At 39.3% G+C, this 11,205-nt stretch overlaps 2 protein-coding genes across 3 annotated transcripts; one reads left to right on the forward strand and one right to left on the reverse strand.

The window, feature by feature from the left end:
• The first annotated feature begins 172 nt into the window (after positions 1-172).
• On the forward strand, positions 173-5,845 carry zrsr2 (zinc finger (CCCH type), RNA-binding motif and serine/arginine rich 2). 2 transcript variants are annotated; one of them, XM_038700559.1, is made up of 11 exons: positions 173-311; positions 1,065-1,144; positions 1,230-1,314; positions 1,439-1,547; positions 2,040-2,126; positions 2,566-2,604; positions 3,090-3,220; positions 3,341-3,554; positions 4,346-4,401; positions 4,516-4,625; positions 4,718-5,845. In XM_038700559.1, the coding sequence occupies exons 1-11, from the start codon at positions 271-273 to the stop codon at positions 5,590-5,592; spliced, it is 1,827 nt and encodes a 608-aa protein (XP_038556487.1). In that variant the 5' UTR covers positions 173-270; the 3' UTR covers positions 5,593-5,845. The 2 variants fall into 2 exon arrangements, with proteins under 2 accessions (XP_038556487.1, XP_038556488.1); XM_038700560.1 differs by having other exon boundaries at positions 1,236-1,314.
• Positions 5,846-6,386: 541 nt separating this feature from the next.
• On the reverse strand, positions 6,387-10,868 carry LOC119889750 (AP-1 complex subunit sigma-2-like). The gene is made up of 5 exons (XM_038700563.1): positions 10,709-10,868; positions 10,051-10,229; positions 8,791-8,899; positions 8,507-8,644; positions 6,387-7,783 (listed from the first exon to the last, which is right to left on the reverse strand). The coding sequence occupies exons 2-5, from the start codon at positions 10,227-10,229 to the stop codon at positions 7,736-7,738; spliced, it is 474 nt and encodes a 157-aa protein (XP_038556491.1). The 5' UTR covers positions 10,709-10,868; the 3' UTR covers positions 6,387-7,735.
• Positions 10,869-11,205: the final 337 nt, after the last annotated feature.

The raw sequence follows: 11,205 nt of genomic DNA on the forward strand, positions 1-11,205 counted from the left end.
TTAACCCGGAAGTATTTTGTTTCCACAGTACCGCTTCTGCTAACAAATCCGCATGCAGCTAACTAAGGTTCACGGCAAACAGAAATTATTCACTTATGTCAGTACTCTGACAAACCAAGCTCTCTTAGAAAATATCTTGTCAATTAAGAGAACATTTAGCCTAATATTTGTTTTAACGCGGATGGGAAGAAATAACGAGGCTAAAAGTCGTTGACATGCTAATAGTAGCCGAGCTAAGTAACTAGCTAGCGTTAGCTATCGTTGACTGTGATGGCAACATCAACTCCACTGAGTTTTGCTCCCGTGTTAAGGTATGTATCTCTCTTTAAGTCATGTAGTAACTTGATGATCCACTAATGTCTGGGTGGTGGACCACAATAGCACAATAAACATAATAAACGCTATTACAGTGTCGTAAATGCAATGTGATAACGTTAGTCCTGTGATAGCTAGTAAGCTAACTGCTAACATACGTTTTTAAAGCTAAAGTAACGTTACATTTTAAGTTACCGATAATGCCTACGTTTTAGACTGCAGAAAGATGTTTTAACAGTCTGTTAATTATGTGACTATACTGCAATTTGCACATATACCGTGTATTTTATAGTGTATTACATATATTAAACTTTTACAGCACTCTAACGCTAAGCTAATAACACGCTGCCCAGTATATGTAGAGATTGTATTAGGGGTTAGGGAGTTGTTGATTCATCTCTACAACGTTATCACAGTAACTTAAGACCGTATTTTGTCTTCAAGGTGCACTGCACCTAGAGCAGGACTGAATGCTCACATCAGTGGTTCCCAAGGTGTGTCTGTCATACTCCTGTTTGGATTGCATTGTTATCAATCACTGACTCACTGAGTTGTTTGGAGGACAAGTTAATATTTTACGTTTAAAGCTGATATTTTGACTTTGGCAACAAAGATTGTAATGCAGCAATTTACCTTTTTTGTTACACCTCAAAATGTCTGCTGTGAAATAATGTCTTTTCTTTAGTTTCACTACACAGATTTCACCCTGGTCACCACTGTAATGGCAAATGTAATATTTTTCACCATAGTCAAAAGCAACGCAGGGCTGCTCTGAGGAAAGAGAGAAGAAAACGGAAACGGCAAGCTCTTGCCCAAGCCAGAGGAAATGGTATGAAGATAGCTTTCATGTTGGTTTAATGTTTTCTACAGTTGTAGCTGCACCTTTAGCCAGACTAACCACAACATTCACTCAGTTTTAGGTTTAAAAAATGGAGCGCCTGGCGATGAAGAAATAAATGATGAGGATAGTGAGAATAATGATATTGCTGAGGAGGAAAGGTAGGTCAACATCACTCTGCTGTCCTGCAGCTGGCCCGTCACTGATAGGCAGCACAGAAACCTTGCCTACACAGTTTTTATTCATCGTCATTGTATCCGAGTGGTGTCTGGCTTGTTTTCTCAGACTGCGGCTGCACGAAGAGTGGCTGGAAAAAGAGAGGCTTGCCCAGGAGGAATTCAGGCTGAGGTCTGAGAGGGAGGAAGCTGCAAGGAAAAGGAAAGAGGAGGAGGAGGTAATCTACTGTCTGTATTCATCATAAGGAGTGTGGACAATTCAAGACAAACTTATTTACACTTTGTAAACATAGCTAGATTACAGATGTGTATGTGTTCACACTGATGAAGTACTGTAGGGTTTCAGGGTCTGGTCAGGAGACAGAAGCTTTACTGTACTTTACTGTACTTAAGTGTTCATTCTGGAGATATTCTTTAGAATGTTTTCAAATACCATGGAAAGACCAAAACCAACAATGACTTGATCCTATGTGTGTGTCCAAAGACAGAAAAGTAATCCCCTTCACTAATGCAATAAACAGAGAGGGTTCAAGTTTCAACAACAATAACCGTGGCAGTGACAATTTTTCCCAAATTACATAAATAATTGGAGCCTGACAAAGGAGATTACTGCCGTCACTTTTGACCAGCGTACCCGAGCCTTTTTGGCCAATTAATCTAAATAAAATGTTAATATTCACTGGCTTTATCATGTCTTTTTGTGTTCACAGCGGATGATAAAAGAGGAATGGGAGGCCCAGCAGAGGAGAGAACAAGAGGAAAAAGAGCAGAAGCAGCAGGAGAAGCGAGGCAGAGAGGTGATACGGGCCTCAGGAGGATAGAGAAAAAATAAGAAATATATCCTCTTCTACTTTATTGTGACTATTTATATTATCCATCCAAAAAGGGAAGGTTCAGATAATCATAAAGTTAAACATATCTTACCAGCAGAGTGTTTGTTTTATAAAATGTGTTTAATGCTTTGCACCTGGTTCTTTTTTTCCTTGACTGAGTGGTACAAGCAACCATCCAACTCCTTAACTAAGATACACACAAAGAGAAAAACCCTTCAGCTCCCACTACAAGGATGTATCTTTTACTTTATGTGAAAAACAGCCTGTGAAATTTCTTTCCAAACATCCAGAACTTTTGAAATGTCAGTCCTTGTGAATGTGGTCTTAACACACAGTAACAGATATGCTGCAGTATGTTGACCTCTACACATTTTCACCAGCCATGTCTTTACACCATTTGTAGGAGGCTGTTCAGAAAATGTTGGATGAAGCTGAAAATCAGGTATATATATATATATATTTTTAATAGTGTGTCTATTACATTTTTCACCAGGACAATTTTGTTTTTTAAACTGGAAAATGTACCACTGAGTACATGTTTTATTCACCGTTTAATAACCAAATGAAAGAGATTTCCATCAAAAATGTTTAGTTATGTGTTTAAAGCCAATATATCGCCTATCATGTCATTTCAAACAGTCACATATCAATATTGGTATTTTTCTTGCCTGTGCATTGATCATATTTAACCTTTGGATTTTACCAATTGTGTTAACTTCTATCAAGAGCGACTTACCGTGACCACTCTGTTACCAAAAGTGCACAAAAACCTGTAAAACAGTTAAGTCCATGAGAAGTCTTTGTGATCATGTAAAAAAATCAAAGCTAAGAGGAACATGGAGTGTATAATTTGTGAAGTGTAACACTTCATTGTAGTTTAAATTCCAACTAAATGGTATATGTTTTTGTTAACGTTCTCACTTCCAGCTAGATAATGGAGGACCATGGATGAATCCTGAGGCTCCTGTGACGGAGAACTCTGAGAACTTTGGGACTGAGCGTGACGTAGCCAACTGTCCGTTCTTCCTTAAGACCGGAGCATGTCGATTTGGGGAAAGGTACTATTTGTTTCTATTTTGCCGTGACTTGTGATGTTGAACTGGATGTAGGGACGCATTAAAGAAGTTTTTCCCCTTTCTGTGAATATATTCTCCTCTCTTCTGTCTTTGTGAGTCTAGATGCTCTCGGAAGCACGTTTATCCCACAGCCAGCCCGACTCTGATGATCAGAGGTATGTTTATAACGTTTGGCATGGAGGAGTCACGTCGCGATGATTACGACATTGATGCTTGGTTGGAACACAGCGAGGAGGAGCTGCAGGAATCTTTCCTCGAGTTCTACCATGATGTCCTGCCGGAGTTAAAGAGTGTTGGCAAGGTGGTGCAATTCAAGGTATGATTAGATCAGGACAGTCAGTGTGTTTACATTCACTTAAGTACCTGAATTACCAGAAAACCAGATTTCCCCAGCTAGATTTCTTAGCCATGTATACGTAAACAAGTTTCTAACCTGCATTTCACATGTACACGTGCATGACAAAGACTTCACATGGGTAACACAGTCTTTCTGTGCCAGCAGTGCGGCAGGATGAAAGGAAATGTCATTACACAAACTGATGCCTTTTGTTTTCAAATTAATTTTATTCAAAGTCTGACTTGAAACTTAAACTAACACAAAGTAAGCTCTAGAAGCCAGATTAATTTGGCACCATTTGACAGTTTCACTCATTTGCGCCGTAAGAGAAAAAATGCTCTCATTAAAGAGCCTATTGTATCACTAATACACTTACTTTAAGTAAGTCATGATTTCAGTTACTGATTTCTCTTGGAATCTGATTTCCTAATGTGTGTAATAGTATGTCAAATAAGTCTTGAAGTACCAAGTCAAAGGCAACTGGACTGACTGTATATGTCTTATAGATGTCTTGACACTCATTTAAGATGCTTTATCAGTTAAAGGAAGTCAATATAAAGTAAAATTTTTCTTTCTTTTATCTGGGAAGTAAAATTCTAATGTATTGGGAATGAAATACTCTGCATAATGTGTCACTAGATCTTTTACTGATGTCCGTAAGAACTGAAGATGTTTTTCCTCTGAATACTTCACTATTCATTCACTTGATGGGTGATCTAATTATTTCCACTAAAAATACATATTTGGTTTCATTTCTACCTTTACTCTAGGTCAGCTGCAATTACGAACCACACCTGAGAGGAAATGTTTACATTCAGTTTGACACGTAAGTCGTCACACAACTGCTTCATGACTTTTTCCAAGTAAATAAACTGTACGTGTTTGAATGTTTGGATAAAACTCTTCATCCTGTGTTCTATTGTCTTTCTTGAATGTCCAGTGAGGAGCAGTGTAAAGAGGCCTTAATCAAGTTCAATGGGAGGTGGTACGCAGGCCGGCAGCTTCATTGTGAGTTATGTCCTGTAACACGGTGGAAGAACGCTATATGTGGTGAGTTACGTACTACATTACTTCACAGTAATGTCACACAATATTCAGTTCAGTGTATTTACTATCTTGCCTGTGTTTGTTTTTCCTCTCAGGATTGTTTGACAGACAGAAGTGCCCCAAAGGGAAGCACTGTAACTTCCTACATGTATTTCGAAACCCTGGCAATGAATTCTGGGAGGCTGACAGAGACCTACATATGTCACCAGACCGCAGCGTCAGGGGGAGTCGCAGAGACGGGTGGCAATCAGAGCGATACGGAGACCGATCGTGGAGGCAACGTCACTGCAGCAGGAGCCCGCCGAGATCTGAGAGATCACACTGCAGACGAGAGGGCAACAGGCGGAGGAGCACGAGCAGAGAGAGGAGTCGAGAGAGCAGGGCCTCCCACCAGCATAGAGAGGACAAGTGGTCTTCCAGATCCAAACACAGTGACAGGAGGAACAACTGGTATATGAGCAGAAGTAGGGACAGGTCGAGGAGTTTAAGTAGAGACCGAGAGCAAGACAAGCTGAGAAACAGGAGTAGAGAAAAAGACAGGGAGCACAAGTTTAGGAATAGAAGTGAAGAGAGAGACAGTAGAGACAAAGACACAGACACTTATGGAAAAGCCAGAGAAAGGTCAAGAAGCTCAAGCAGAGAAGGGGAAAGAAAGAAGCAAAGTAGAGAAAGGAGCCCCAAGAAACCAGATAGAAATGGGAAAACCTGTAATGATGATCTCAACACACGCCGCCACCACAAACAGTCCAAAAAGAGCAAGAAAAAGAACAAGAAGAAGCACAAGAAGAAAAACCATTTGCCTGAAGAGACAGGCACATCTGGTGAGTCTGAAAAGGAGCGAGAGTCAAAGGAGGAGACCATGGAGAATCTCACTGCAACAAGTCCCCATCGGGAAATAAATGATACAGAGCTATTTCAGAAAAACAATGATGTGGATGAGAGTCCCCGTGTTGACAGTGAGAAGACTTAAATACCAAGTGCGCCTGCTGGAAAAAGTGACACGAGTGCCTCTTAGTGGCTTCTACATAAGAAAATCTGTACATTTGTTTTGGCTTTTCTCCTTATAACTATGACTGTATAGAGAGGAATACATTCTTGAACAGTCACTTGACACCATGTACATATGTGAATATTTTGCTCTTGTAAAACGGTTAATGTTGCTTTAATAATTGAACACTTGATCACTATTGTTGCAGCTGAGTAAAAACAAATCTAAAACAAAAGATCCAGAAATGGGGTTTCTTTCTGAATACATTTATTTTTAATAATAACTTCAAAATATAAGAAAAGAATGTTGGCAAATGTGTTGGCAGTGTTTAATACAAAAAATGATGAACTCATTTAACAACTACTTGTGAATTCAAGAGAAACACTTTGTGGTTTTGAGAATGCAGCTAAAAAATGTGACTGCCATAGAGTTTGGATGAGTATCTATTCATTACTTGATGGCTTGTTTTCCTGCATCCTACTGACAAGTGAACAAGCTGACAGTGATGAATATTAATGATGTACCCTGATATGTGCACTTCATCTCCTTATGTTCCTACTCCATTAAGAAACTCAGGATAGACCAATCTTAAAATGCATTGGAATAATTACATAATACTGGTATGTTGTGTAAAATAACCCACACATAAATCGTTTTGTCAAATATCCTGCAGTTCTAAATCCCTTTCCTGCCACGTTAGCCTTCCATAGACACCACTGAGAAGGTAAAACACAGTGTTCTTTGGTCATAGGTTAGTTTTTAAGAGTAAGCCAAAGTTTTGTAATACATAAAATAGTGTGTCTTTTATTTAGGTCACTATCCTATCCTGACCTAAGACCTATCTTCAGAGGCCATTACAAGCTTCAGTGTTATATATTTTTTGTCAGGAAAATTAGTCAATTGTCTGAAAAATAAAGAACAGAAGACAATTTCAACAAACATGAACATTAATTACACAAAACAGCTCGTGTTTACCAAAGGTAAACGATAAGTCTTGAAAAGTAAATATGAAAAAAGATTCTGGAGGAGAATCACCGAACAAACCTATTTAGCACTGATATAACTGATATCAATTGCAAGTAATTGTTAAATCTCACTTAATTGGTGTCAGTGATTCCCATAACAGCACGAGTCCCAGTTGGTGCCTCATGATTACCATTACATTTGAGTCACAGAACTAATCATCAGGTCTTCTGAAAAAAATACTTGATGATCTTAAAAAAAAAACACTTAGTAACACTCAAAGAGACTCCTAACCATCTGGATGAAAATAAGTTATTTCCGCTCCACGGAAAATAAAGACTTTTAAACCGTTTCTCAAGTTGTGCCTGTTATCTAATCGAGAGTTCACAGCACAAAATGACTTCTCCTTGCTCATTTTGTATGGGAACCAAATTTGAAACTTTTATCAGTTCAACTACTATATAGATGATTATTTCCTGTATTTTATATATACAAACAAATTATGTTTTAATATTTTTCTGTTTTGCTAGAAGAGCAAGGACATATGCCATTTCTGCCTACCTGGATTAGGACAAAGTCAACCTAAGAAACAAGTTACAAACCTTTTTATCATCCAGATGCGGGTAGGAGAGTCTGAGGATTCAGGAAATACCTTAACAGCTTTAAGTTTTATTGAACGACCTGGATTTTTCAAAGATCACAGAGTATTCATTTTTCATGAAATCAGACACTTAGCTCTGTGACTTGTACGGGATGCACCAACTGCAGCTACAACAGCACCTTAAAAAGTCCTTTAAGCCAAAAAGTCAGCGCACACAACTCTGCATTCGGTGATGATGGATGACATTGATGTGATGCTGGAGTTTTTATATTGTCGCTACATTGTACTCTGTGGAGTTTTAAGAAGTTAAGGGAGTGAAGTATGCCAATAGTACTGCAAAATACAGTGAGGGAGCTTGTACATAGGGGACACATTAAAACCACAGTTGGCACCACATTCAAAGGACATTACAGGATAGTACAGTACAGAATAATACAGTACATAGATGGTGATTATACACATACAACACTGACACAGTGAACAGGAGAAGACGGGATAGAGACATGGAGGTTGCCAGATCTGCATCTGGGAGAAAGAACTGTGAGGCAGCAGCATGAGGATTTATGTCAGCCCAATTTCTTCTAAAACGCTCCGTGGCGCCTCAGCCTCCTGCAGATGAAGGAAAGATAGATAAATGTTGCTTTCTTGTTATAAATTTTGCAGCGCAAAGTACGCCTCCAAATTGTAATTAATAGTACATGAGTCATAACTGCAATTTACTAAATGTGTGACGGGAACAGGTCATTCCAGTGAGTTAAACCTTTTGCAGGCCTGCTGCACAGTCAGCCATTAAACAATAAGGCTGCGTGTTTTGCTATAAATAAAACACTGAGCGCTGATTCTGTTGACTGCAAATGACTACAGCTAGACAGCGATGCAATGTGCAGGACAGCACTTGCTCTATCACACTGGCACAAGGGAGAGGGAGGTATTAATTAAGCGCTGCAGGCTTAAAATAAAGAGATTACGGCAGATGACAAATGAAGGTGTAGAGGGCCGCAGGGTGAAAAAAGCGATGCCTCAACATCTTGGATGTATGCTTGTGTCTGGTTTAACATTAGCATGGCTGTGTTACACAAATAGAAAATTTAAAAGGCAATTATAAGATAATGGATGACTTGTTAAAATAATTCTTAAAGCAAATACGCCACAAATTTGCTTAGCTTGATAAACTGAAACCAGCAGCTTAATCTATCTTAATCAATTAATTGAGAAATACATCATCAGGTAATAATAATCATAAATCCCCACCCTACTCCAAGTACTTTTCACCTGACACTATGGTTTGCCCCTCAAATAGGTTCAGGTATGTTTACAAAGAACTGTGCGTACCTCCTGTAGCAGGTCAGCCTGCTCGATGGCCTTTAACACGTTCTTCTTGGATGTTTCCTGGGCCTCTCCGCCCAGCAGGAACTCGTCCAGGATAAAGTAGGCCTTCTCGAAGTTGAAGATAATATCCAACTCGCACACCTGTGAAACCACAACACCCCAAATAGCAGTAGATCAGAAGAGAGCCTGTCCTAACTGAACATTTTCTTTCTTGCAGTAAATTGCAGTATTTTTCCCCCTCCCACTATCACTCAGCATGTTATATGTCTAAAATTTACGAGACTCACGCTGCCAAAGTATTTGTCCAGCAGCTCCACATATCTATGGATGATCTCCAGGGTGATCAGCTCATTATCCTGATCCTCTACTGCACAGCAGAAATACAGGCTCGCATATCTAAGGAAGTGATGAAATAAAAAGGCAGCATGCCGATTAACATGGCGGTGATGTGTACAAACAGAAATACCTTTGCTCTCTCAGAAACATGTCAATGTTAATAACATGGCTGTAATCACTGTCCACACTCAAGAATACAGATCTGTACTGAAATAAAACACAGGGACTCAGCTGCAGTCACACAACAGCTGGCCTTTAAAGGAAAAACGTTAGTTTATGCAAGTATTTGCTGCTATGGCTACATCATGGTGTACCTTGGCATTAATAAACCAATGAAAGCATCTGTTTTTATACAGTCCTGACACTTCAACCCTTCCATCAAATAGAATAAAAACACATTTTAATAAATGAAATTTGAATCAACATCTCTAGAACATTGTAGGCTTTACTCAGATAGGATTTATTGCAGGGATATTACATTGGATAAATTAAACATCTCTTTCAGTGCTGCAGTACTGCGTCACTGTCTCCTGGCTGTTTTGTTGTTTGTCTTTGTTTATTAGTTATCTTTATTATATTGAACACAAGGACATGTATTTTGTATTTTTATGACACAGCAATCATATGTCCAGAAAAAAATCAGGCACTCCTTATATATTTGTATCACTGTCCTCTATTGTTTGGCACTTGCTATTAGAGAGGAGGTGTTTCTGGCTTTCATAACACACCAGAAGGTGAGATCTAAATGCCAGGAATCTCAGTGCTTCACATAATAATCAGTGAATCATTGGTTTTCATAAACAAGCCATGGCAGATACACAAGTGATGTAACAAACTGAATTTCAACACATCTTTGGGCGTAAAGATTATTATGTGAAACTATTTCCATAGGCAGGAATAAACTCAACGAGCTGGCTGCAATATCTCATGATAAGCAAGTAGTCAGCAGCTTTCGCGAGACTGATTTGATTTGAATAGATATTTTGATCAAAATCAAGCCTGTTTCAGAACATGTCACAGATGAGTGGAGTAACAATACTGAAAACAACCTGAGAGATTCAAGCGTGTGCTGAAAACCTTGTTCAGATGATAAGACAAAGGTCTGAAAAGGTTAGAAACAGCAAAATACATCTACACATGTTTGTCCATGAGTGTAAAGCATACTGTAGACAAAGTGAGTGTAAGGATATCACAGCCAGTACTTCACTTACCTCTTGTACACAATCTTGAGGTCCCTCCATTCTAAGAAACTGCACATCTTGGGCTTCCTGGCCAGTATGGTCTGCACCAGGTCTCTGGAGATCTTCTTCCTCTCCTTGTCGGACAGAGGCACATACCACTTCTGTAACCGCAGCTTTCCCTGCCGGCTGAACAGCAGCATGAACTGCATCTGAGGAAGGAAGTTAGCTGAAAGTTATCCACGGTTGAGATGAGATAAACATTAACTTACATTGTTTTGAGAGACAGATATATTAAAAGAAGTTAAACATAATAGTGGTAAAGGCACCGACTGGTCGGTGGGAAGTGATCTGTCATCGTGCTTATTATTATTTATCCATGAGAAGAAAGTTCATTCAGTAACGTTACGTAAGCTCTTCTACTGGAATAACGTTACTAATACGAAACGCCCGACCACGAAATGCGTGTATTATTATTTTCGACGGTAACACGCCCTAGCCATTTGATCATAACGTTGTTTAAAATTTCCTAAATTTGACGTCCAGGAGGTTTTTGCTCAAAGTTTCATTAGCTTCTGTTAGCTAACCTTACCAACTGGCCACATAACAACACGTTATGTGACATTTGCGCCCCCTCCTGCGACGCTCGGCTAGCTACAGCACATACGAGAAGAAAAACACGACTCTTTACCTTCAACCAGGCCTTCGACTTAGTCACTCGGACGACTGCTACCTTCAGTATGTTTCAAGCGAAAAACACAAGATATTTCTGTGGGTTAGCTTCTTAGCCAGCTTGACGCTAAACTACCTAACGTTACCGGATGGTGGCTGCTGGTGAGACGACCACTAAGACAGTTGTGCTGTGATTGGCTGAAAAAAGGGACAGCTATCGATTTTGATTGGCTGAAAGATTCCGTTATACGTGACGTTAGTCCTAGCACGCAGTTATGGCTTTGACGGTGGCTGAAAGTTTTTGTTTGTATGTTTTTTTCTTCTTTTTTATTTCATAGACTGTGGCTGAAAGTTACCACAGTCGTTTCCACTTATCTTTGGTAAAGTGTTTCCCTACCACATGACAGTTTCATACTATATATACAACTACAACAAACACAGACATGCAAGTTTTATCTGCATGCAATCAGGGGAAATATACATAAATACAAATTAACAACATACACTGTCAATAAA

Source organism: Micropterus salmoides, unplaced genomic scaffold (genome assembly GCF_014851395.1).
Source record: "Micropterus salmoides isolate LMB-PRFRI ecotype aquatic unplaced genomic scaffold, ASM1485139v1 Ms_hic_scaffold_6, whole genome shotgun sequence".
In the NCBI taxonomy this organism is placed as follows: Eukaryota; Metazoa; Chordata; class Actinopteri; order Centrarchiformes; family Centrarchidae; genus Micropterus; species Micropterus salmoides.

Bases quoted from the DNA above. Each gene is read 5' to 3' on its own strand.
- zrsr2 (XM_038700559.1), top strand. From the start codon at position 271: ATGGCAACATCAACTCCACTGAGTTTTGCTCCCGTGTTAAG. The intron at 2,127-2,565 runs GTGATACGGGCC...CACCATTTGTAG, and splicing joins AGGAGAAGCGAGGCAGAGAG to GAGGCTGTTCAGAAAATGTT. The intron at 4,402-4,515 runs GTAAGTCGTCAC...TTGAATGTCCAG, and splicing joins GTTTACATTCAGTTTGACAC to TGAGGAGCAGTGTAAAGAGG.
- LOC119889750 (XM_038700563.1), bottom strand. From the start codon at position 10,229: ATGCAGTTCATGCTGCTGTTCAGCCGGCAGGGAAAGCTGCGGTTACAG. The intron at 8,900-10,050 runs GTAAGTGAAGTA...TCACTTCCTTAG, and splicing joins CTCAAGATTGTGTACAAGAG to ATATGCGAGCCTGTATTTCT. The intron at 7,784-8,506 runs GTACGCACAGTT...CTTCATCTGCAG, and splicing joins AGGCTGACCTGCTACAGGAG to GAGGCTGAGGCGCCACGGAG.